Source organism: Rhopilema esculentum, chromosome 11 (assembly GCF_057945365.1).
Source record: "Rhopilema esculentum isolate cy_ngs chromosome 11, ASM5794536v1, whole genome shotgun sequence".
NCBI lineage: Eukaryota > Metazoa > Cnidaria > Scyphozoa > Rhizostomeae > Rhizostomatidae > Rhopilema > Rhopilema esculentum.
In genome coordinates this window covers 12,795,468-12,819,331 of record NC_142825.1, presented here as the reverse complement: position 1 = coordinate 12,819,331, position 23,864 = coordinate 12,795,468, and the positions used below count along the sequence as shown (strand labels likewise).

The 23,864-nt window shown below is 35.6% G+C and overlaps 1 protein-coding gene across 2 annotated transcripts in view; it reads left to right on the top strand.

The window, feature by feature from the left end:
• The window catches only part of LOC135693994 (polyubiquitin-C), a 31,256-nt gene that overhangs the window by 1,539 nt on the left and 5,853 nt on the right, over positions 1–23,864 (top strand). Inside the window, exons 2-21 of one of the 2 annotated variants that reach the window (XM_089111121.1) lie at positions 3,014–3,114; positions 4,371–4,472; positions 5,775–5,849; positions 6,198–6,230; positions 7,006–7,101; positions 7,707–7,781; positions 8,547–8,576; positions 10,240–10,335; positions 11,554–11,628; positions 11,945–11,977; positions 13,032–13,124; positions 13,488–13,562; positions 14,322–14,354; positions 16,377–16,472; positions 18,133–18,207; positions 18,787–18,819; positions 20,463–20,558; positions 21,645–21,728; positions 22,172–22,204; positions 23,499–23,623. In XM_089111121.1, the coding sequence (XP_088967247.1) occupies positions 3,078–3,114; positions 4,371–4,472; positions 5,775–5,849; positions 6,198–6,230; positions 7,006–7,101; positions 7,707–7,781; positions 8,547–8,576; positions 10,240–10,335; positions 11,554–11,628; positions 11,945–11,977; positions 13,032–13,124; positions 13,488–13,562; positions 14,322–14,354; positions 16,377–16,472; positions 18,133–18,207; positions 18,787–18,819; positions 20,463–20,558; positions 21,645–21,728; positions 22,172–22,204; positions 23,499–23,623 (1,395 nt within the window). In that variant the 5' untranslated portion in view covers positions 3,014–3,077. Of the gene's footprint in view, positions 1–3,013; positions 3,115–4,370; positions 4,473–5,774; positions 5,850–6,197; positions 6,231–7,005; positions 7,102–7,706; positions 7,782–8,546; positions 8,577–10,239; positions 10,336–11,553; positions 11,629–11,944; positions 11,978–13,031; positions 13,125–13,487; positions 13,563–14,321; positions 14,355–16,376; positions 16,473–18,132; positions 18,208–18,786; positions 18,820–20,462; positions 20,559–21,644; positions 21,729–22,171; positions 22,205–22,960; positions 23,624–23,864 lie in introns of both variants that reach the window. The other variant, XM_065212617.2, reaches the window with a different exon arrangement.

Below are 23,864 nucleotides of genomic sequence, written 5' to 3'. Positions count from 1 at the left end.
TACAGTATTCCCGCCAATAAACGGACACTCAAAAAGGCGAACACCTCTGATTAGCGGACAAATTTTTTTCCCCAAGCATTTTCTGGTCAAAGTCCCTTGGTTCCAGACTCTCTTATTTTATAAAGAGTGCCCAGGGTATCAACTTGTACTGCTCCTTCTACTTCGAAATTAATCTCAGTTTCTGGAAATTCAGTTTTCAAATTAGGAGTAGGACACTTCAATGGCGGCGCCAGCCACTACGCTCTGGGGGGACAAAACAAAACATTTTAGACCACGCACCTTTTAGCACCAGAAAACGCCCTTTTTCTAACAATCTTTTGAATTCAATTTTCACGTTCCTTTGACAGTGGACCCTATTGTAAAGAATTTTTCTTTTTGTAGATAAATTATTATAGGCTACCCACTTTAAATACACTCATTTTTTATAAGAAACAGAGGACAATGTTGAGTACTCCAGTTTCTTAATGTTCTGGAAATTTCAATACTCACTGTTTCTTAAGAGTTTCTTAATGACCTTTTTTTCACGTCAAGAGATTCGCTTCCGTTCTGACGCTGTATTTAGCCGAGGAAAGTATATTTCTATCCCTTGTGTCTTAATTTCTAGGCCTTCAGGGCAATCTTGTTCTAGGAATTTACAAAATTTTGTTATTCTCAGTTTTATCACGATCTAATAGTTTCTTAATTTTTTTACTTCGAGTACTGAAGTTTCTTGATTTTTTCTGACTTTCCAGTACTCGTTTCTTATAGCCAGTTTTTATATAAAAAAAGTGAGTGTATATCATATTATTATTATTATTATTATTATTATCATTAAGGAACGCAATTTTTACCTGAAGGGAACGCCTATGACTCACTTTTGGCTATGTAAAGGCTGTTTGAAAATCATAGGACTACATCACAAAAAGTATATTGCCAAAATATTACCCCTCCCCCAACATTTTCTCATCGGATTTAGACGAAATGCAAAATTGATCCTGCCGAGAACTGGGGGAGACGTGTCCCCCCAATCCCCAACCAGGATCAGTTACTGAAATGGGTTATAAACATTATTGTCAAGCGCACCGATACTGAAAAAGCCTTTCCTTAGATTAACAGGGCTCACGATTTCACATTCTAGGCTTCGGTTACAAACAAAGTTTGCTAAGATGCCCCCCAGCATCTCTGGCGCGATCATAACACACACTTATTCCTAGGTGATAATGAAATCCAACCAGTTTTTGTTTGGACTTTCTCTCTTCGCTACGGTCAGCTCGTCTTCGTTTCATGTTTTTAAGTTTTGAAGTTGCAAACTTTAAGCAGTTGGTGGACTGGCAGAGAACAGAATGGCCGGTGTGATCTGATAAACTAAGGCGTGGTCAAGTGACCATTTTATTATAGTTGATCAATTGCTAGGCAACATAATGTAGTACAGTTGAACTATTCATTAAGTGCTTATCACTCTAAATAAAAAGTAAACATAAAATAAGTAACAATTTGTCTGATTTTGCTATTCCTTGACTGCTCGAGCCTTGACGGTTTTCATCTTGTTTAGCAACACATTTTTAATACTCCTTAGCATTACTACTTAGAGCCTATCCTCTCTCGCAGTGCTTCCTAAACGATACTTTAGCATCTGTAACTTTGGAAAAAAACTCTCGCAGTTGCCATTAGTATCTGGGAATGTGCACAAGACCTAAGAAAAGCATCGATTGCCTTAGGTTTGCTCGTGCTGTCTAAATTTCGATCGCGCACATTGAACTGTCCTTGCAAGCAACCTTGCCTTGCTCTGTCACGCTGTTCGTTCTTCATCTTCTGTATAGTGGCTTCTTTTCAGCTAAGAATAATTTCGCTCAACGGAGATAAGCTCATCTCTATTGAATTTCTAAGTCAACAGATTGGACCAACATGCAGATGCTTTAACCAAATTTATCTTCTATTCAACTGCACGAAATTTACATATCTTATTGTCAAAGCTAAATCGTACTAAGGAGGTTTTTCTTGAAACTTTGGTAATCATCTGCAAAAATCATGTTAGTGTCTGCATTTTCAATATCAAAGCGCGCTTAAAACGATATTTTCCAAACAAAAATTTAAAATGGCTTTGAAAAAAGCAAACATTTTATAACATACTGGCTAAAAGTTTTTTCGTCTGACACTACCCTCAGCATAAAACGTCAGAATAAGGGTCCAAAAGAACATGATGAAGAATATATACCCAGCTGTGCATCGAAATAGGCCATTCAGAAAAACGCAAGTACAAGACCGGTATAGCCAACGCAATGGGCATTATTCTTTTGCTTGTCAAAAAATTGTGAAAATCCTGTCCCCTCTTCTAAAAATCACTTGCACTCGAAGTTTTACGTAATTAATATTCATTGGTATACTATTTTTCAAACTCGCCCAGAGTGTGCAATTTTCTTATCATTGTTTGACAATAATTCATCCTTCTTTGAGCATTTCCTGTGCGCTTCTTGTCAATTTCTTATTACATGCAGCAATACTTTTAGCCTGCTCTGCTTCATATTCGACAGTCGAGCGCAAGCAAAATTTGGATTGTTCGGGAGACGAATCTTCGAAACGGTTCTGCTAGCATTTCCTATGGCTTGAGTGAAAGAAATATGCTCTTTCCTATTTGTGTCTTCAGCTAACGCCGAAATTCAGAACTCGTTACTTTGCTGGGTGTTCTGGTTCAGCCCTCAAAGTCTCCTATGCGTTTGTGTGTAGAACCCCGGTTTTGAGAAATTTCAAACATACTGAGATAGAAAAAACGATACAACCGGACAAAACTTTTTCACCAAAAACCTTTTCAGAGATTTCCAGAGAGTTTTTATGACGAAACAAATACAAAAAAAATTTTCAGAGCAGTAACAAGTGATTTACAGGCAAATTTTTTTAAAATCAGTAGAAAGTACACACAAGGAGAGTTTTATTGTTGAATTAAAAGGATATAGAAAACAGAGATGCAGGTTAACAATTTAATGTTGTATTCTCACGTGATGTATTAATCGGAGATGTATCATGGCTTTCTTTACAGAAAAACAAAGCAATCAGGCCGGTGAATAGGAAAAGGTTTTCAGACAATAATTCCAAGAAGTGAAATGTCTCAGGCCAGCTGTAATGAGCCTAACAACAGGGGTGAGATTCAGCAGTTTTTTTTGCTTTTCTATTTACCAAACCATATTTAATAAGTAAACAAATTTAAATATTCCTTTTCATAAGGGAGTTTGTAAGAAATGTATGGGGAATCTTTTATCTATCCTTTATGGTCCAGGTGATAAAGGACCGAGATTCCAGGGGGTGGGGGGTTTGGACTCCTAAAAAGACTTAAGTTGCATAAGTGGAATGTTTATAATTTGTGACACATGGCTGTTGTTACATTGATTTATCAGGACTGCCCCCCCCCCCCTGCAATTTTGCTTGTTTGTGTATTCTGTTAGCATCATAAAACTGAATGCTAGTGTGGGATTTAACAAACATATCTATACCTTAAACAAACTCTTGCTGAACTAGTTTCCAGTCTTAAATTCTTTGATTTCGGTTTTGGAGGGTTTCTTAAGGCATAAAATTCTGAAGCATCTCAGGTTCGTGCCCGAAATGAATCTAAATAGAGCATGGAGTGATATTTGGATAAAACATCAATATTTGGATTGCAGTTACAAGTAAATTTTTTTGGCTCTAAATTGAATTGTAAATAGAAGTGTAAGTATGTCAAAAATAAAAAACAAATCGAAATGAAGATCAAAATGAATGCTCTTCAGCCATAGGTCGATATTTTCTCAACAGTTTGAGAAAGTTTGAGAAAAGGTGAGATAATTTTTAAATCATTGCCCAAGCAAGGTTGTTTTTAATTGAGATGTTTTGGAGTCTGTTTACATCAAAACAAAGAATCCCGTTCTGGAATTTATGTAGACAGAAAGAGTTCATTTTTGCTCTGGACACTGCAAGACGGTTAGAGGCTAGCGGTCACTGATTGGTCATGATCATCAGGGAACTAATCAACCCCAAACCCCCCATTCCCCCCTCTCCATTTCTTACGCCCTGTATCAGCGTTTAAATTTCTGGTTACTTTCCGGCATTGTCCGAAATTTTTACGCCGACGAGTGTCGGACAAATAAACTTTCCTCAGCAGTGTTTTTGCTTTTATCTTGATTGTTTCCTAACAATAAATGTTTTGCCTGCAAAAAGTCTTAGAGTACTGACGTCAGTTGGCAAGATTAAATTCAGCCACCCCCTCTCCCTCACATTCAGAAGAAAACTGATCATTGATGAAGGTGAATAGTTTTCGAGAAACTGCAGACAAGGAGAGAAAAGGCCATCATCAATGTGTGACTATAAATTCAATAGGAGCCTCTAACTCTGTCGAAATATAAAGAAGAGCCTTTATATTTTAGGGTTTGAAATAACAGTGAAAAGCCGTGGCGGTTTTATGGGTTTGGCTAAATGTTGGATTACTCCTACGACAACAATCAGAGACCTCGAAAAGTATTTTCAAGGTAAGAATGAAAAACAAATTATAATTTGTACTCTATAAGAATAAGTCTTTTTCCTGCATCTATTGAAGTTTCGAGCTTATATACAAGCAAGAGAGCGATTTCTAAACGTTACGGTAAAAGGGCATTTCTCACCTTAGGGTAACAGGTTAGACTTATCTGTAAAATATGCCACGATACCCCCTTTTTCTTCATTCATTTAGATATATTATTCCTATTCTATCGTCATCAAATAGTTTGCCTCCTTCTGTTTAGCCACACTTTCCGAATCAGTTTAATGACTAACTTTTATTACATCGTTTCAGCTCTACCTACATCTTACCCTCGTTTTCATTCCTTTTCGGTGTCTATTTTTAGTACATGACTCGGTTGTTTTTCTTACATTGTATCGTCGCTAAAGCTTATATCATGTTAGTCAATTTTCCTATTTTTCTTAAATATTATTGGTAAAGTTCTTCACGTGTTTCCGCGTAGCTTTTTATTTAAACAGTAGTTTGTAATTACAAACTTTAACTTGTGTTTCATGTCTCACTGGAGTCATATTTATTGTCAATTTAGTTAAATTGTTAATGTGAAGCTTGTAGTTTTCTATACCGCTCGAGCTTGACTGTCCTTCACAAATATATTAAAAGGTTGAGTTCTGGAGAGTTAAATTTATAGAATAGTACTGTACCAGTTAATCTTAATCAAATCGAAACAAAATGAATCTAAGGACAAGAAAGAATACAATAATAAACTATTTCCAAGCTCGAACGATATCATCTAAGTGTTCCTTATGGCCAAGAGTTCAATGCTTCGTAAGGTTCTTTGCAGACAGACACAAGATTGTAAAAAGGCTTATCTCAATTTTCTACAATAAGATGTATTGAAAGAAGCTCTTCCATATCCTTGCTTTTTTTGCTCTAACCTCCCGTAAAATACAGGAATTTTTAAAAAGACCGCCATCATGGTGGCCTATCACAAGGCGAATTTAGGGGACAGTTTTCATGGAATAACAGCGCAAAATGAGAGATAAGAGAAGAACAAAATTTCAGCAAAGCCTTCAGTTATATTTACCGCAATAAAGCCATATTTTCGAAAATATAGCCCTTCGAGCGAAATCTTTCTTGTAAGGTCTTTCATTCCTACAATTTTATGGTTTGTGATGTTTTTATTAAATAAATACGCTAATAGCAGGTTATTTAGCCTTCTTTTAATTTCCTGGGTATTTAGCCTCGTTTTAATTTTTTTATTGGATAATGATATTATATCTTGTTACTTTTAAACTAGTTAAACTATGGTATTTTGCCATCGATTTTCTTTTAGCCAACCCTGGTGAATATCGTTTCGAGCATCTCAAGAAAACATTAAATGACCAAAGTTTACAGATGGTAGCTAGTGGCAAGTATATTTGCATGCTTAGAGCAGGATAAGAATATAGAATTTTTCACATTTAAACAGAAAGTTACCAAAATTGGATATGTTGGTTGAAGCTATATGCCTTCAAAATACTGATTCAAAAATCAAAATTTATTCATAATCAAGGTATGTTGATGCTTACTTCTCTTTCGAAAGCCATTTGGAAATTTAAAATGTTACTGCCTGCCTAATCCAACAATACGGGAAATTGCACCTTATAACAGGTTGAGTTACCTCTTAGCATGATTTGAAGACAAAGTAGAATCCTCTACTAGTCACTGTATTTTGTTTATAAACTAGACAATTTTCATTGGTTTTATCATTCATCAGGTGACACGATTATCATGGTGAGACAGTGGGAAGGTTGGTAAATTTCTATTTCGTCTTGTCCTGCTGATAAACATTTACATTTGTCTGAAGCCGAAATCAACTTTGGGAAATAGATCAGATCAGATCCGTGAATAAGATCAGATCGTGTTAGGCTGATCTGTCCCGTTTCTTCCTCGGATCTTTTCGGACTGAAATGCACATCAAAACTTATTTCCACGGGAACCTTATGATGCACGTGCTCTATTTTCAAAGAGTTTTCATTCGATTTCGATCAAAAGAAAATTACTGTGCCGCAACATTTGAAAAAAGTTGAAATGATTCCAACTTTTCTCTCGATCCATTTCGTTCCGTCGCAGATTAAAAAGATCTAGTCATGTGACAACTTTTGTGTGGATCATTTTTTGAAGTGGGTTTTCGGCAAAAGGCAAAATTGGTTTGTCTTCCTAAAAAAGATAAAATTCATATACAGTCATAGTTATCCAGATCAAGACGTCACATGAATAAGTAGCTTCACCCCTTAAGAAAACTTTGTCCAGCTCTACAATAATTGATTAATTGAAACATCATCCCCAACTTTGATTATGGATGATTTTAAATTTGATTATCGAATTTCAATTATTACTAAGTTTTTGTGTCAAACAATTTAATGGTTCTTCACAAAATTATCAATCGAAACAATTGAAAGGCGTAGGATGAAGGCGGTGGTCTAGGCCTAACTACGAAGTGCCGCTTTTTAAATTTCGGTATGAATCCACATATAATAGGAAATCTCAAACTCTTCCTACATAGAAACGCATTTCTGTTGTAGATATTGATGTGAACGTTAAACAACCTGATGGTTGCCTAGTAAAACGTAAGATCTCTCCTGACACTACAATTCAACGCCTAGAAAGTGACTTTAGAGGTAAGATTTACTCAATAGTATTATTTTGTTGGACGGTTTTATATTCTTGACACTGTCTTTATTTTGAAAATGGAGATAGGTGAATAATGTGAATTGTCTGTTAAATGTTTTAGAATTTTATGAAAATGACAGAGAATTAGCATTTACAAAATTTATCTACATGGACCGCTTCACAGTATGAGATTTCAATTAGCAAATGGCTGTGACTTGTTGAATTGCAATATTTTACGTCATTTAGGGTTGTGTTTTGTATCCAGATTGAAGTGCCTCATTTAATAAGTCGATCATTTAAAATCTCATTTACGATATAAAGAACAACACATTTGCAAACGTTGAACTTTGTCAAATTTTCTGTGCGTTTAATTTGAATTTAAATTCAATATTGTCATTACTTTTGATTTATATTCGCAAAGCATTGTTAAGCTTCCCCAGGACAGATATGACTTATGGGCCCAGGAGCAATTTCGCAATTTCCTCATTTGCCTCTCCACCACCTTCCCTCCTCCCCCTCCCCCTCCCCGTCTCCATGTACTGGAGTACAATAATAAACATCACTGTACAGAAGCAAAGAAGATGGTATAATTTGCTGTCAATTTCTTTTCCAGTATCGCCTGGAGCTGTTAAATTTTGTCATGAAGGGGTTTCTTTGACAAATGAAAATCTACATACGATATCCAAAGGCAAGTTTATACCAATGTTAGAAGGCTTGCTAAAAATTAACACTTCGCCATATAGTCAAATTCAACATCAATCATGCTAAAATAGCTTTGTTGATATAAATTTGTGCTTTTTCAAAGCTGATTTAGATCACTTGTCTAAAAATGAAGACTGGATCGATCAACCTATTGTCAAGCATTCTCAAAGTCACTGACAAATACCGCAAATTCTTGTTTCAATGGTTATTAACCAACATTAATTCTTTCTAAGCAACACAACATGGACGCTACAATGCCCTAATATCTGCGCTGGGCTGGATAAGCTCGATCCAGTCTTTTTTTTGAGATCAGTGGATTTTGGTGTATAAGGTTTTCACCAAAATTTGTTTAAATTTTGTGGTTACCTCTCCTTCTAAAATCATTTGGTAATTTTAATTTAACCGATGAGTGGGAGTTTTACTAAACAGGGTTACAAATTAAAGGCATTTGACACAGATAAAAGCATTGCATTAAAGTGGCTTACAGCCACTCGACTGCGAGCGGTTGACTAATCAAACTGCGCACAGAAAAAAACACGTGAACAGTTTCTGCCGTTCTGCAAATCGGTGAAATCGTAGAGCAGCGCGCAGTGGTTTCACGTGAGCAGTTTCCAATTCCTTTCTTGTGCACATGCTCTGATCAATTTGGCCTAGGTTATTTTGATTTCGCTGTACGTATGCATGTCAAATGCCTACAAATGATATCATTAGCAGACAAGAAAACCGACGAATCTTTTTGTATATTTATTAGGTGCTACAATTTCCATGGTGCTACAAAAAGGTATGTAAAGATATGATTGCTATGGCATCCTGGAAAAACCAGACCCTGAGGCCCTAGGACCCCTGGACCCCTAGGAACCTTAAGTAGTTGAATGCAAAAACGACTTCCGCACAGCTTGGCTCAACTGTTAGGGCGCTGTCATTATGGCGTTCGTTGGTTTGATTGCATGTTGTTCAACTTATTATACGGAGGCTACACTGCTTGAATGATGTAGCATGTGAAATGGCGTGTTTCTTCTTTAATTCTTGCGGGCTATTTCTTCAAGTATGGACTTTTTCAGAGCCAAAGAGAATGGTAGCTAATATTTCACCCCGGCATACGGGGCTTCATCAGAGCTGTCCGTCGAGCAGCCTGCTATTGTGAAATTTCCTTTATTAACATAAACTTATGAAAAACAGCAAGACGTTGGTGTAGGTCTCCATTTTCCGGGGAAATTTTTACCTCGTTTTCCTAAACATCGTCTGTTTTCTTTTTCTCTGGCGACAGGCCAGGCGGAACCGGGCTGCACCCCCCCCCCCCCCTCAATAGTTGTCAAACTGTAGTATGTTTCCTTTATAATAGTGTACTGAATGAGAGGGAATGCATTGGAGAACCACCCCACCCCACCCCCACCCCCAAATAAAAATTTCGTTCCGATGTCACTGGGTCACTGGGAGAGGACAGAAGGCTAAACTCTCAGAAAGAACCGTTGTTTTATCTTCGTCATCCATGTTTCGTAGGAATCGAAACACTATGTTGCTAGACCGGGGGATACTTGCGGGTCACTAACGTTTAACCGTATACCTGTTCATCTCTTCTGTTCAAGCAGAATAGCCCCCGTACAATTAGAGCCAAGCTGTGCGGTAGTCGTTGCATTTCCCATAGTTAAGGGTCCTTTTTGCCTTCAGTACTCAAGGGTCCTAGGGGTCCTAGGGTCTCAGGGTCTGGTTTTTCCAGAATGCCGGTTGCTATTGGAAGTAATTGATTTATCTGTTGTATCCAGTCAAAAAAGCTATACCCTAAGTCCCCAAATAACGTTTTTTTACAATTCCAATTAATAAAAGATTTCTTCACTTTGAATGAATAGATCATTTTTTACAAAACAATGGATCCGTATTGATCAAATTGAAACGAAACGAAAGATTTCCCATTGTCCACTTGCCAGAGAGCCATCTATATGAGGACACGAAATATAATACCACCCACCCCTCTAATTAGGAATATATGTTTTTTGTCATCCAAAAAAAATTCTTATGCTTGCAAGTATACTGCTACACACATCGCTATCTGATATATTCCTGCCAAAATCGATATATTTAGTAAATCATAATCGTGAAATTAACCTTCGACTTCAGCCCGATCAACAGCCAGAATCAAATTTAACGCCCAATACTATTGTGGCAGCATTTGACAGACGTGTTAAGATAGCTATTACTTACAAGTTTCAAGTGAGAAAAATTGGCGCCAATTAGATGGCATAAGTCTTTTAACAGTTTATTTTTGACTGCCCAGGTCAAACTTTGATCGTATTTGCTTCAACATAATTTTTTAGTTGATTCTTGTTTTTAAAATCTATTAGTGCAAGCAAAGATCATCTTATGTCCAAGATATTATTTTTGGTCAAATATAAAACTACCAAAGCTACCACTTTATAGAGATAAATAGAAAGGCCTTCTTCTTCTAGACATCAGTGTATACCTGAGAATGCCAGACGGTCGACTATTGGAAAGTAAGATTACTCCAGAAACTAAAATTGAAGACCTTGAAAAAAGTATTGATGGTAAGAATACATTTAATAGTGATATTCACAAGGCTTTTTAGTTATTATTACAAAGTAACTTTATCATTCTGTATCGCGTGAAAAAGGGGCCTAAGAGTTTTTGTTCATTTGGGATGTGATTTGGATTCACAATTCTTGACATCCATTTTGGTTACATATTGTTTAAAGGCTTGGGTACGTTTTTGCATAACCAAAATTGCTATGCGTTTTTGTACCCGAACTATTTTGCATAAGGTTACCGAAACGCATATCGCACCGGTTTTAATAAATAGGTTTTTAAACCCACTTGAAACTTCTGTAAAAGATCAAAGGCTCGCATGTAGCTTGATAAGTGGATAAAAAATAATTGTAAATTCTAAAAACTAGTGTTCATTTCGGTTCAATATTTTGATTGCATAAATTGTAAAAGTATCAGGTGAAATTTCTTTGAAAATTTTGTTTTACCATTCTGTCGTATTGTACCCATGGGCATAGTAGAGGTCAAACGTTTAAAGGGCTTGGTATGGGTATTGGCTGAAAATTTCTGTTTCATTGAGATAAAATTGCCTGACTGGGCCTGAACTTCGATAAATTCTGCCTGTTAGGAGGGGGGTCAGCCCTCCAGCCCCTTTTTCGCCTAAGCCTTTGATTGTACCTGATGCTGCATGGACTTTTGTTAACAGATTACTTTAATTCTGGTCTTGTGAACATTGGGAAACTAATACCTAATTACAGAGGTTTGATGGAGAAAGAGCTTGTGCTATGTTGCCATATCTCAGCCAATTTGTAACACATTCGACCGGTTTTGCGCATTTAGAGGTATTTCATAATGCTTCTTTTGGATGTCAAAATTAAAAAATTCTATGAAATGATTTTTGTGATGTCATAACTTCTGTATTCCATTTGTCTAATACATCACGAATTTGTTACACATAATATAAATATATGATTTCATATACAACCCAATGTCTGTTACATAGTGTACACCCGGCGAGTCAGCTCCAAGAATCCAAGCGAAAAGTTTGCTAAAAATCCTCGTTTTCTGAGATGAAAGATTGTTCGAAATTGCATTTCACAGTAGCTCAGAATCAGCTTGTTTCTAATTCGTTCTCAACTTTGGACCAATTTTGAGGCTCTTGTTCTTATAAAATTGCTCTTATAAAGTAAGAATGTAAAAGGGGGTATACAAGAATGCAAAGATCAGTTATGTGTTGACAACAAATATCAATTTTATTTTAGTGACACATAGAGCCGTTGACTTCTGTTATAACGATTTTCCTTTGAAAAATGAATATATACAGAGAGTATCTGACGGTAAGTACAGAAGAAAGCTGGGAAGCAGAGTAATAATATCATATATAATCCTTATGGCAGAGTATTAAAATACCAAGAGCGTTTTCAGGTGATTATCATAAATAGTTCTCTATATAAAGCGATTCGAAACATTTAATGGAGATTTCCAGCCAGATTCAACTTTGTTAGATGTACCGTCATTTGTCAGATAAACCTATTTTTATAAAGGCTAAAATTACCTAGAAATACGAGTGACTAAATTACCCAAAAGAAAATAAAATTCACGAATCATTCTCTTTACATTTTCTAAGAACGTTCAAATTTTTATTTCAAAAAGGTGGCACAATTATCGTAGTGGATCGTTCGAAAGGTAAGTAGATATATACCCTGCTTGAAAGTTAAAATGTATAGGTATTATAGTGACGTCACATAAACAACGTCACATAGCTTCATTATCATGCCCTTCATCTTTCAAAATAGCGTTGCAGCTAACAATATACATATTTTATTTATATACAATATATATATGAATATATTTATATACAATATAAATATTTGGTGCTTCAAATACACCCACGCTCATTCTACTGAGCCATATAGCCCAATGAAATGAGTGAGGTATCTCCGAAACTAACACTGGAGATTTCACCGTAGCAAAGCCAGTTTTTGTTTATTTTGTTTCGGTTTTTCATCCTTCGTCAGAGCCATTTCAACCATTGATTTATCTATAAAGCAGCAATTATCTGCTTTTCTCAATGCTACATTTTCTCGAAGGTCTTCCCAAATGTCAGTAACTCATCCTACAATATATTCCTTTTCTCGTTTTTGGCCAAGCTGAATTCTTATAGATTTTGTTTGGTTTCCCATTTTTACATGGAATCAAGCAGAGTGGATAATTAAATCAAGAATTTTATCCTAATAAAAACGAATGCCAAAATGTAAAGTAAATGAAGTAAATGAAGTGAAAAAAATCCTGTTGCCTTTACACTTTCTCTTCAACCCTCTCCAGTGTTGGGGCTGCGATGGCCCTCCTGGCGCGGGCAGTCCTCTCTCACTCTTCGGGTCCTCTGCACATTGTGATGGAGCTGCGATGGCTCCCCTGTGTAACTGGTAAAAGAGAGGGGCAGTGCGGGTTAATGAATCGCCCTTGGGTGTTGGCTTGAAAGCACGACCCGACACTCAGGGGTCGTGAATTCGAGCCTCGCTCGGGTCGGTTTTTTTCCTGCACTCTTTATTAATTTTATTTAATAATTTTCGTAGTATCTTCACACTGAAAAAATATAAGCAAAAATGCATAGAATGAAATATTTCAACAGAATAGAAAGAAGAAGTGAACAGCACTATTATGTCACTTCTTAAAAAGCTGGATGTGACAGAATCAAGGCAATTTCGCTTTCCCGCTTAGAAGATAATTTGTATTCTAGGATTTGATGTGTCCATTGGAACAAGTGTCGGTACATTAAAGCGGAGAATTACTAACAAAACTACAGTTCAAGATCTTGAAAAATATCTTGGAGGTAAGGTTACACTACAAGTAATCTACTAGTAAATATCTTGGAGGTAAGCTGTTTGTGACAATGTGATTATGTCATCTTATGGAGTTTCGCTTTGCAATTTGAATATCAGTGCCTCTCTTAATTAGCTGATATTTCAATACTCACTCTGTTATTTGGCTATCTACATTATGCAATTCTATTTTAAAATTCAGCAAAATGTGTTGGTCGCTTTTTTCAATTTCAAAACCAGTGATGAATTTATAGATTAGTTTCAAAACTAGTGATGAACCTTCAGATTATTTAACTTGATACTGATTCCAAGGGTTTAAGAGAAACACCGGCATGAAGAGATATATAGAAAATTCTTTGTGATTTTGCTTTTAGATTCCTACGGACCAGTCTACTTCCTACATCATGGGAAGGTTTTGACGAATGAAAATATGCAAAAGGTCTCACAAGGCAAGTATCCATGAATTCTGCATTAAAGGAACAAAATAGTTATTGTGGAGTCTGAAGTACCGTAAATTCTCTTTTTAGCCCCCGAGGGCTCATTGCTTTCATCGCTTTAAAAGGGGGCTTATAAAAGTGGGTGAGCTAAATTGAGAAAGGGGGTTTAATAGATTTTTTGTAAAAAACCACTTATAGTGATCAACTAATCTTTTGTTATTTGCAAAATGAAAAACGTCAAGTCAGCCTTCTATCACAATAATATTGTCATCGTCATCGTCATCAACTATTAATTCTAAAATATCTCCTTGGTGTCGCATTCTGAAATCGAGCATTTGAAAAGGTCGACTTCATCCCTCGCAGTACCAACAGCCTGTAATTTCAATAGTAAGGCTCTCACATGGCCCGTGCTTAATGCACATTAAATCTTTGTCTTCGGGTCTGTCGTGACTGGAAGAGACATGGTGTGAATTTTCATTTAATGCGAAGTATTGAACGAACGACTAGTGAAAAAATTAAAATCTCTGTTTTTTGACAAGTATAATCATTTTACCATCAGTGAAAGGGGGGCTAATAAGATTGATGGGTTTAATTGAAAGGGGGTTAAAAAGATAATTTACGGTAAACGATAACAAAAAGTGCTAGAATAGGTTTTGGAAATTTTAATGCTAGTGCTAGCTTTGCAAGAAAAGCCTTTATATACCAGATCCAATAACTTGACTTTCACTCAAACACACAACTTTTTTGTTTAAATCTTTTAATTTTTATCAGGTGATTTTATCAGGTCATTCGAAAAGTCAAAAGGTTGGTAAAATCTATTTTGCTTTTAGAAAATATATCTGTCTTCTGCCCCAACCCCGCCCCCCCCCCCCCCAGAAAGCTATAATTTATAGATATTATAGCAATTCATGATGTGACGTCACATTAATTCTTATCCATTTTCGTCTTTCAAAACAGCAAATCGGCATTCAGTAACGTATATTCCGCAATAAACAGCCGTGCTCCTTAACGCTTTTAGCCATATTTCTCTGGTCTAACGCACCCCCACTTCAACGAACCGCTGTTGCATGTAGCTAACAATTCGACTCTTTTAAATGTTTCAATTCTTATTGGCTCAAACTGTACGCAGAATCTTGATATCAGCGGCGTAGCGCCATAGTATGTTTGGCCGACGTTGCAGTAAATTCGGACATATGCTGGCCAGTTAAAGTTAGTTCATATTAACACTTGAATTAAGTTTTCAACCAAATAAGTATACCTAAGGCTTTTATTAATATAAAATACTTTAATTTGCATCTTAAATACTTTTGGTGCTATTTCTTAAGTTTTTTTATATGATACTTAAGGGTTACGACGTTTAAATTTGATAAACATTTAGAAAAGTGCAAATCTTTTCCACTTTCCCTCTTTATCTTGAAAACATCTTACAAAAATAATATACTATCATAATAAAAGGCTGATTAGCGTGAAAGTTGTGCGTGTTTTGGTGCTTCTTTTGTTCAATGGACAGATTGACTGTCGATAAGCTTCACTCATTTCGAGCTTCGTCCACTTATAAAATTTATTTTTGCTCAAAGCGAAATATGAAAAAGGACAGATGTGCCATGAAAAATTAGCACTTACGAGGTATTGCACAACAGCTCATTAAGCCTTTGATAGGTCAGGCAACTACCTCTATAGCCCTTCTCTGAATCCCAGATATTCTAGAAATGTCAGCTAGATATGAAGAGGACTATGTATAAAGAATCTATTTTAAATTGTTGTTGCAAATACTTAGTTTACTAACTTTCAATTTTTTTCATAAATTATGAAGTGCTTCAAACTTTAGCATTTGATTTGATTTTAAAAAGGTGATTTCAATAGTATTTCATATTGTGATAAAACAATTTATATAGAATGTCCGTTGGGTTGTGTAAAAAGCTTTAAACCTGTTTGAGAAAACATACTGTTATGACGTATAATTGAGAAAACAGAAAATAAACAGCAAATGCTATTTCAGTGCAATGTTAAAATCACAAACAGTTTAATAGCAGATAAACGCACTGAACTAACTTTTTACAGATCCATCTTTGTTGAAAGAGCATTCCTTCTTTTAAAAAATTAATCTGTAAATTTCTAAAAAGATTGTACCACTTTTTTGTGCCTAATCATTTAAAATTGAATTCTGAATACTTAAATATATCTTAACTAGACTTAGTGAGAGAGTAAATATATCTTAACTCGACTTAAATATATCTTAACTAGACTTAGTGAGAGAATGAAAGAAGCAACAGCTGAAAAGACCAAACTCATTGATGCTTTTTTAAGTTTGAACCAAGTCAAACTTTCTTGCTAAAAATAATTGGAGTCAATTTTTTTGTTGAAATAGTTATGAAAGATTATGATTTTTAATATTCTGTTGACACACTGTCGTGCTTTCGATATTCAAAAAAATTCAAACACTTAAATATATATCGCCAAAAATAACAGCTTTCTCTATCTTTTGTATTAGGGTTTGCCAAAATTTTGTCTCAATAGCAAATAGGTTGTCTAGTTCCTTTGTTAGGCCTTCAAGAATGTCTAGTTTTTCTACTGATCACTGCGATACTTTATCGACCAGCTCAAAATTGTCAAATCATTCAACCGTTCGAAGAATTTAATACCTTATTGGGCAACTGTTTTAGTTTTGATTTTCCATTTTATATAATTGCTGATTGATTGTTGTTTTCAGGACAAATACAACCATTCATTGCAAGCAATCTCCATCTCTTGATGATAGTTTTGACTTTCTTTTCAATAAAAAATAATCAACTTATCAACATATAAGGGAAAGCATCTAAATCCTAGGATTTTCAATATGCGTGAACCATCTGGACGGAAGGACAATTAAAATGGAGATTACTCCAGCTACAACAATTCAAGATCTCGAAATTGCACTGAAAGGTAAGAATACATGCATGAGCACGGATATTTTCGGTGGATAGACGATTCAAGAATCCTCTGAAAAAGGCAATAGAGTTTTTGTGTATAGAATAAATGTGTTTTGATTTTTGACCACCTGAAATAAAATAAAAGCAAACAAACATATGAATGACATATGAATAACATCACGATTTTTCTTAGTTATATTTGTTATTGTTACAAGTTGGTGTTAATTGGCTGTTTGTTAGCTATTATTTTGTAAACCAACATTGAATAAAGTGAATAAAAAAGATAAAAAAAACTTACATCATTGTAACCGAGGGGCAAAGTTATAAGAACTTTAGTGCTAAAAGTTGCATATGATGCAGATTTTTAGCACGTTTACACGATAATAGATGAAAATCATATATTCTTTTGGCGAAAAAAATAGCGCTAATATCACTCAAATTTAATCATGTAATCCTACATTCAAAAAGATTTTTTAAGAGAACTGGGCATTAGGCAACAACAGCAGTATTTTTTTCAATGACACTGGTGGTAGAACGAGGCTAATGTTTTCTTCTCCAGCGCAGTGTACTTTAAAAAATTCGCCGTTGTTTTGTTCTTGAGCGTGTGTTTAGAGATTTATCAACTTGTTCCTAAAAAATTTGGAGAAGTTTGAAAGCGACATTCTAAATATTTCATTTTTTCAATTACATAGGCAGGTAATCATAGTCAAAGAATTACGTATTTTCAATTAATCTGACTAGTAATTATTTGGAATAACATGATATTTTTCTCTTTCATCTAATTTTTATGATGAATTTCAAAAGTTTTTTATTTAAATGTGATATTTTTGTTAGCGTTTTGATTTTAAGCAGTGATTTGTCCCTTGTTACGAACCGCTACCAAATTACAGAGATTTGATTGGTAAAAACCATTGCTCGTGTGACTATCCAGTTTGTTACATACTTACACGCTTGTTACAAACTAATAGTTACATTTAGAGAAATTTCACCATGCCCTTTCAGGTTAATTGGTGAAAATGTAATATTCTGAAAAAATATTTTCACAACATAATCACTTTGAAAATCATGCTTTGAAAAGCGATCTTCTGCCAAACGTTTTGTGAATCAGGGGTTCCGTTGCGAGTTTGAGAGTAGGAAACAAGGGAAAATTAAAGACCTATAGCAACAGAATTTGTGAAAAAGCTTTATTTCTTTGCCAAACAAGGGAGAGACCACTGCCTCTGCCCCTTATCACTGGGGGTTCTGCAATCTTGATAAAATAATAATGCCGTTTTGAAAATTGGGGCCGAGCATGTAAAACACAGGAACCCGGTTAAAAAATATGTGGTGGATAAAAATTATATTCGTCAATTCCTATCAATATCAAAACTAGGGGTCGAAATAGGTTTTACAATGTAGGGCTTGCGCTTTAGTTTTCACCATTATATAGAACATAGTGGTTCTCGAAGTTACATTTTGAAGACAAGCATCTCTCTAAAAAGTTGTGGGGGGGGGCTCGAGCCCCTTTGCCCCTAACTCTGTCGCTACTTTGACCCTTGATCACAACCGGTAGTGATGTTATGTTTTAAATAATCAAACACCTTTATAATGTTTGCAAGAAAAAAACATTTAAGAATTCAAAGGCAAAGGAAAAAGAGAAACATTCTTTCTGAAAGCGATATCATTTCCTTCAGTGTACCCTGGATGCGTCGCCTTTTTTCATCAGAACGTTCATTTGACAAATGAAAATATGCAGAGGCTAACACGAGGCAAGTATATCAACAGCAATTCAAAAATTCCAATTTTCTTTAGAAAATTCAAAATATAAGATATCACTTTATTATTCAGTATTCCTTGTCTTAACAAACTGATTCAAAATCACACGAATGTAATGTTCTATTTGAATCGCAAGAAGCAATAGTTGAGTAATAAAATAGCATTCGACCCACAAAGAAATTAGGGAACTCGCGAATAGCTGTCTCTGAAGGAACATTTTATTTTTTTTCATCATCTAAAACAGTTTATATTTTTGTCAGTGTTGTATTTGGATCGCAAGAAGCAATAGTTGAGTAATAAAATAGCATTCGACCCACAAAGAAATTAGGGAACTCGCGAATAGCTGTCTCTGAAGGAACATTTTATTTTTTTTCATCATCTAAAACAGTTTATATTTTTGTCAGTGTTGTATTTGGATCGCAAGAAGCAATAGTTGAGTAATAAAATAGCATTCGACCCACAGAAAGATTATGGAGCTCACGAATAGCTGTTTATGATATCTTTGATTCCTTAAAGGAAAATTTTATTTTTTTCATCGTCTAAAACAGTTCATAATTTTGAATGTTTATCAGGTGACACGATTGATATGGAGATATCCCAAAGAGGTGAGTAATATTTATACAGTTTTTGTTGAATCTAGCTGAAAGGCTTTTTTTTATATGTTGTAGTAATTCAGAATGTGACGTCACATAAATGAGCATCTTTTTCCGCCTTCATTTTATCTCCCCTCATCTTTCCAAATAGTAAAGCTGCAACTTAAAGCCTCATTGCTAACAATAGGCCTTTGCAAGCGAGGCGACGATCCAAACAATGACAGTGAATTGATTTCAGACTGTCTGAAAATGCATTATGGGATGCTTGCGTAGCGCAATGCCTCATTGTTAGCAATGAGTCTTTAAGAAGAACCATACATCTGATCTACTTATATTACTCTTCGACTTACAATCCAAAACATAACATAGGTATAGCTTAACTCTGGTCTGACCAACAACTAGTATAACTAGCATCTGTTATACGTAAATAATTTTCTTGCTTTAAAAATCCAATAGGGTTGCTTTGCAATTCCTATCAAAAACAGCAAATTAGAATTCATGTGAAAGGCCATAAACTAATTTGCTGATTGGCAATAAAACACCTCAGACATAAAAATACACTTCATTACCCATGTGAAGAATTAAAGGAAAGTTGTAGCAATAATGGGAAGAGCATTTGATTTGAATCCCGTGAACAACCTGATGAACATCGTTCAAGTATTTCTTTAGAAAGGCAAATTGAGTTTTTTTAAGATAATTACCCCGTTGACATTACAGAAAGAGGAACGAAGCTCCTTGGTTCCGTTTTTGTTTGGGCACGAAGACTCATTTTTCATCGCGTTTACACTGAGGCTAAGAAACGGATTACAATTTGAGCCTGTTTTTACTTGAGTTAAAACAATGGAACTTTCATGTGAATCATGCGCAGTGGCTCGGCAATGACGTCTGGCATCTTCAAAAAGCCTCTCCCTAACCCTAGATTAAGCCCCGTTTTCAATCGTAACCAGAAAATTCCGCTCTTCACCGTTTACACTAGAGAAAACAAGCACGATTTGGGAAAGAAGCTAAAGAGTTTCTCATTTCAGCGAAATCAAAAAGGAACGGAACCGTTCCCAAACAAGCACGGAACCAAGATGCCTAGCGTAAACAACGCAAGGGCTATCGTCGCTTTTTTTCAGGCACGGAACCAAGGAGTTCCGTTATTTTTTCTGTAGTGTAAACATGTAGAGTCATATAAACAAAATTTTACTGCGAACCATAAACAATTATTCATTTCAAATTCTCTATTTTAGAGTATTGGCTTCATAGCTCACTGGCCACAATAATTCTCTTTGAAGGTCATGTAAGATTAGCCTGCTCGCATGCTAGTATTTGTCCCTCGAGTCGTATATTGGACAGCCCTGTTTCAGAAATTACATACCTAATGGGGAAGCGAACGGGAGAAAATTTGAAGATGTGTGAGGTGGTCCACCGTCTTAGAGTCAAAGTGCACGCGTAGTAATGTTTGGTTCAGCGCCTATGCTCTTTGACTCGAGGACGGGAGTTTCCTCGCTCAGTAAAAGACTTATCTGGCTTGTCGCCCCAGCATAAGCAAAAATTATGTGGAGGGCCTTGATAAAATATAAAACCGGTTTCTGCTGATACCAATTGATATATTTCAACTGCTGCGTACATATGAAGTCAGCTGAAATGAAACTCGAAGTATTGTATTATAGAGTTTGAAGTAAAAGTGAAGCATCCTGATGGCTGGTTAATAAAACATATGATTACTTCGGCAACTACAATTCAAGACCTTAAAAATACGCTTGGAGGTAAGAATATATTTAAAGGAGATATTCTATAAACTTTTTTGTAATCTTGACAATGTACTCATGTCATCCCTTTGGAAGATAAGAAAGGACAACAGTGCATTTTAGAATAACCTAAGGAAGTTGTTCAAAAAACTGATTTCTGCTCAATTACATTTGATGCTAGTCATATCAATACGATTGTCGCCAAAGTTATGCCAGGAGTGGATCCAGAGAAAATCAGACTGTGTTCCTGGCTAAGGCCAATGTTTTTCAGAACAGGTCGTGTTTCATTTACACAAATTTTAATAATTATGCCTAGTTTTTTCGCTGAACCTTAATAATCTTAATTCTTTATAGTTTGACTACTTGCTACTTGCCATCACTCCTTACTCCAGATTGTTTTGAAAAGTTTTCGACATTTTCTGGTATCATCAAATTTACGATATTTTACGACAAGCTTGCTATTTTCTAGCTATCTTTCAAGTATGGTATCATTCCCTAAATGTAGAATCAGAGTTAATGATCTGTCCTCCTCCAAAGCGTCTAAGAAATTGTCAAGATTATCGTTTCTCATTTTGAGCTGTCTTAGTCATCATTATAGGGGTGAAGAATGGAAGACAAAGGCGTTAGAAGTTTCGCAAACTGTGTATTTCAAGATTTTTATGATTCTTTGATTGGATTTTCGTTTTTTTCTCCTTACTTTGAATATTAACATCTTTCGGGTGGTGCTATTTGTAAAGTTATGTTTGAAAACTGACTGACTTCTGGGCACCAATAATGTCAGTCTGGATACGTCTCCGATACTTACAGCGAACATGGCACGAGGTACTTAGAGGAGAGTACCTACTTAAAGGGACACGGCTTTGTTCATTTGGGGGTGTATTTACAACCTAAATTCCCGGGCCTCTTAATTTGTCACATTTTAACCATTTTCAGCCAAGGAATTGACAATCCTTTCTCTCCTGGCATTTGGCGGCATAGAATTCTGTGTCACCTTTGTCCTTTTACGGATTTGCAAATTAGGTTAAGGCTTCAAATAGAACGATCAATCTTACGACGGCTGGAGGTGTTGCATATCTTTAATGACGCAAACTACTTTCTATTTAGTTCTTTTAGAGTCACCTGAAGAAGTTGACTTCGTTTACCAGGAGAGCCCCTTGACAACAAAAAGTCTACAAAAGTTAACTGAAGGCAAGTCTTGTTAATGCTAATACACAGCACAGATAATACTATATGGCTTAAAGAATTGCACAAGGCAGCAGTCAAAAAAAGGAACTTTTTGTAATGAAAACAGCGATTCAAAAGATAATACCTAAATTTTTTTCTAAGGTCCATAATAAACAACCTTAATAAACAAGTTTTTTTTAAGTCTTCCCCCAAAATGTTAGTTTTTTCAGCTAGGCCAAGATTTACCATAAGAAGATAACTTTATATTGAAAATTCATGTCTTTGCAAAACTGACTTAAAACACCTTTCAGCTGTTACCAAAATGTTTGCGCATTTAAATGTCTCGAAGAAATAAGTTAACTTTAAAAGCAGGATTCGAGAAAAAAATTAATTGTCGATATTTTAGTTAGATGAAATTTCACTTTTTCGCCCAACTACAAATGTTTATTTTCTTCATTATTTATCAGGTGACACGATTGACATGGTGAAACGACAGAAAGGTGGGTAATATATATTTTATTGTTTAATAATTGATTTTTTTGTAATACTTGCTCAATAATGCATGCAACAAGGATTCAATTATGTGCAAACGTTATGATAGTTGGGAATTCTAAGATAAGGTAATTTTATTACTAAATACCCCCTCCCCCACCCCTCAATGTGCCATAAACAATATACTTTAAATATTCTAACCTGAATTTGACTGACCTCTTCAAAGTGGTCCACTTCGAGGCAAAATCTCAAACTAACAGATATCTAGGTAGAAAGATGTTGTTTGCCGATAATTGTGCACCAGTGTCACACAGTGGTGCATATATACATTTGCTTATAGACAGGTTTGAAGAAGCTACGACTCGATTAAGCTCGAAGATTCACATAATGCACGAGAAACTACATGCCTGCCTAAAGAGGCAACTGAAGGATGTCATGATCACCAACTGGATTGGTAAAACGTGGATTTCCTGTCCTGTGAAAACCTGTCAAATATGGCTGATATTCTCATAAAGAAAAATCGTAGATGGTTAGAAAATTGTACACAGGATGGAAAATGTCCGACTTCTAAAAAAATTGCTCTGATAAAATTCTGTATTTAAAAGAAAAAGAAACCAAGGAAGACATGAAATGGTTTCACATAGAAATGAATTCCTGATAGGCTATCACAAATAACAGAGCTGTATGGAAATCTGTCATCAGATTGAAGTAAAAACGATACTACAGTATAAGTCGACTCAAATGATTACCCTTTCTCTCCAAAGTTTCATCTCTTGTTGGACGAGAGGCAAGAGTGTCAAGGGATCTTCGTGATATTGATGAAGAACCTACTGCAAAACGCAGCAAAGCGACTAGTTCTCTACAAGAAGATCCAGTTGAACGCTACAAAATGTCCAGCTCCCCCAAAGGCATTTGTCTTATCATCAATAACGTTGACTTCGGAGAATCGAGGAAAAGCACAGACACGGGGCTGTCTGATCGAGATGGTTCAGATGTGGATGAAAGCAACCTCAATTTGATTTTCACATGGCTTGGATTTGAAGTTAAAATCTACAAAAACAAAAAAGCCTTGGAAATGTGGAAAATATCTTCAGATTGTTCGAAACTCGATCATAGCCAGTATGACTGCTTTGTCACATGTGTATTAAGTCATGGAGGGAAAAACTTAAGAACAAGAAAGGAAGAAATATTCGGTGTTGATGGCAAGGGTTTCCCAATAGATGATATGATCCAACTTTTCGATGCAGATAGTTGCAGATCTTTGATCGACAAGCCAAAATTATTCTTTTTGCAATGTTGCAGAGGAGCCAATGAAGACAAAGGAATGCCTGTACCAGGGGAAGTTTTTTCAGACGGGATTGATGACCAACAGACAGCAACATTTCCTATGCTTAGTGATATTTTTATTGGTTACGCAACTCCTTCAGGTATGAATGTTTTTCTGTTTAGAAGGATTCCAAAACTGACGATGCCATCTATATCATAAAATTTTCACCTCATTCTAAATAATGCAATTCTTTAAATAAAATTTATGCCACATCATAAATTGATACGACATGCTGTTCCTTTCTCGAAATTTGTTTTATTGAAATCAATAATGTTGCATACATGATGCAATGCAAAATGAAAGAAATGTACTCATTTGAATCTGTTTCAAAACGTAAACAG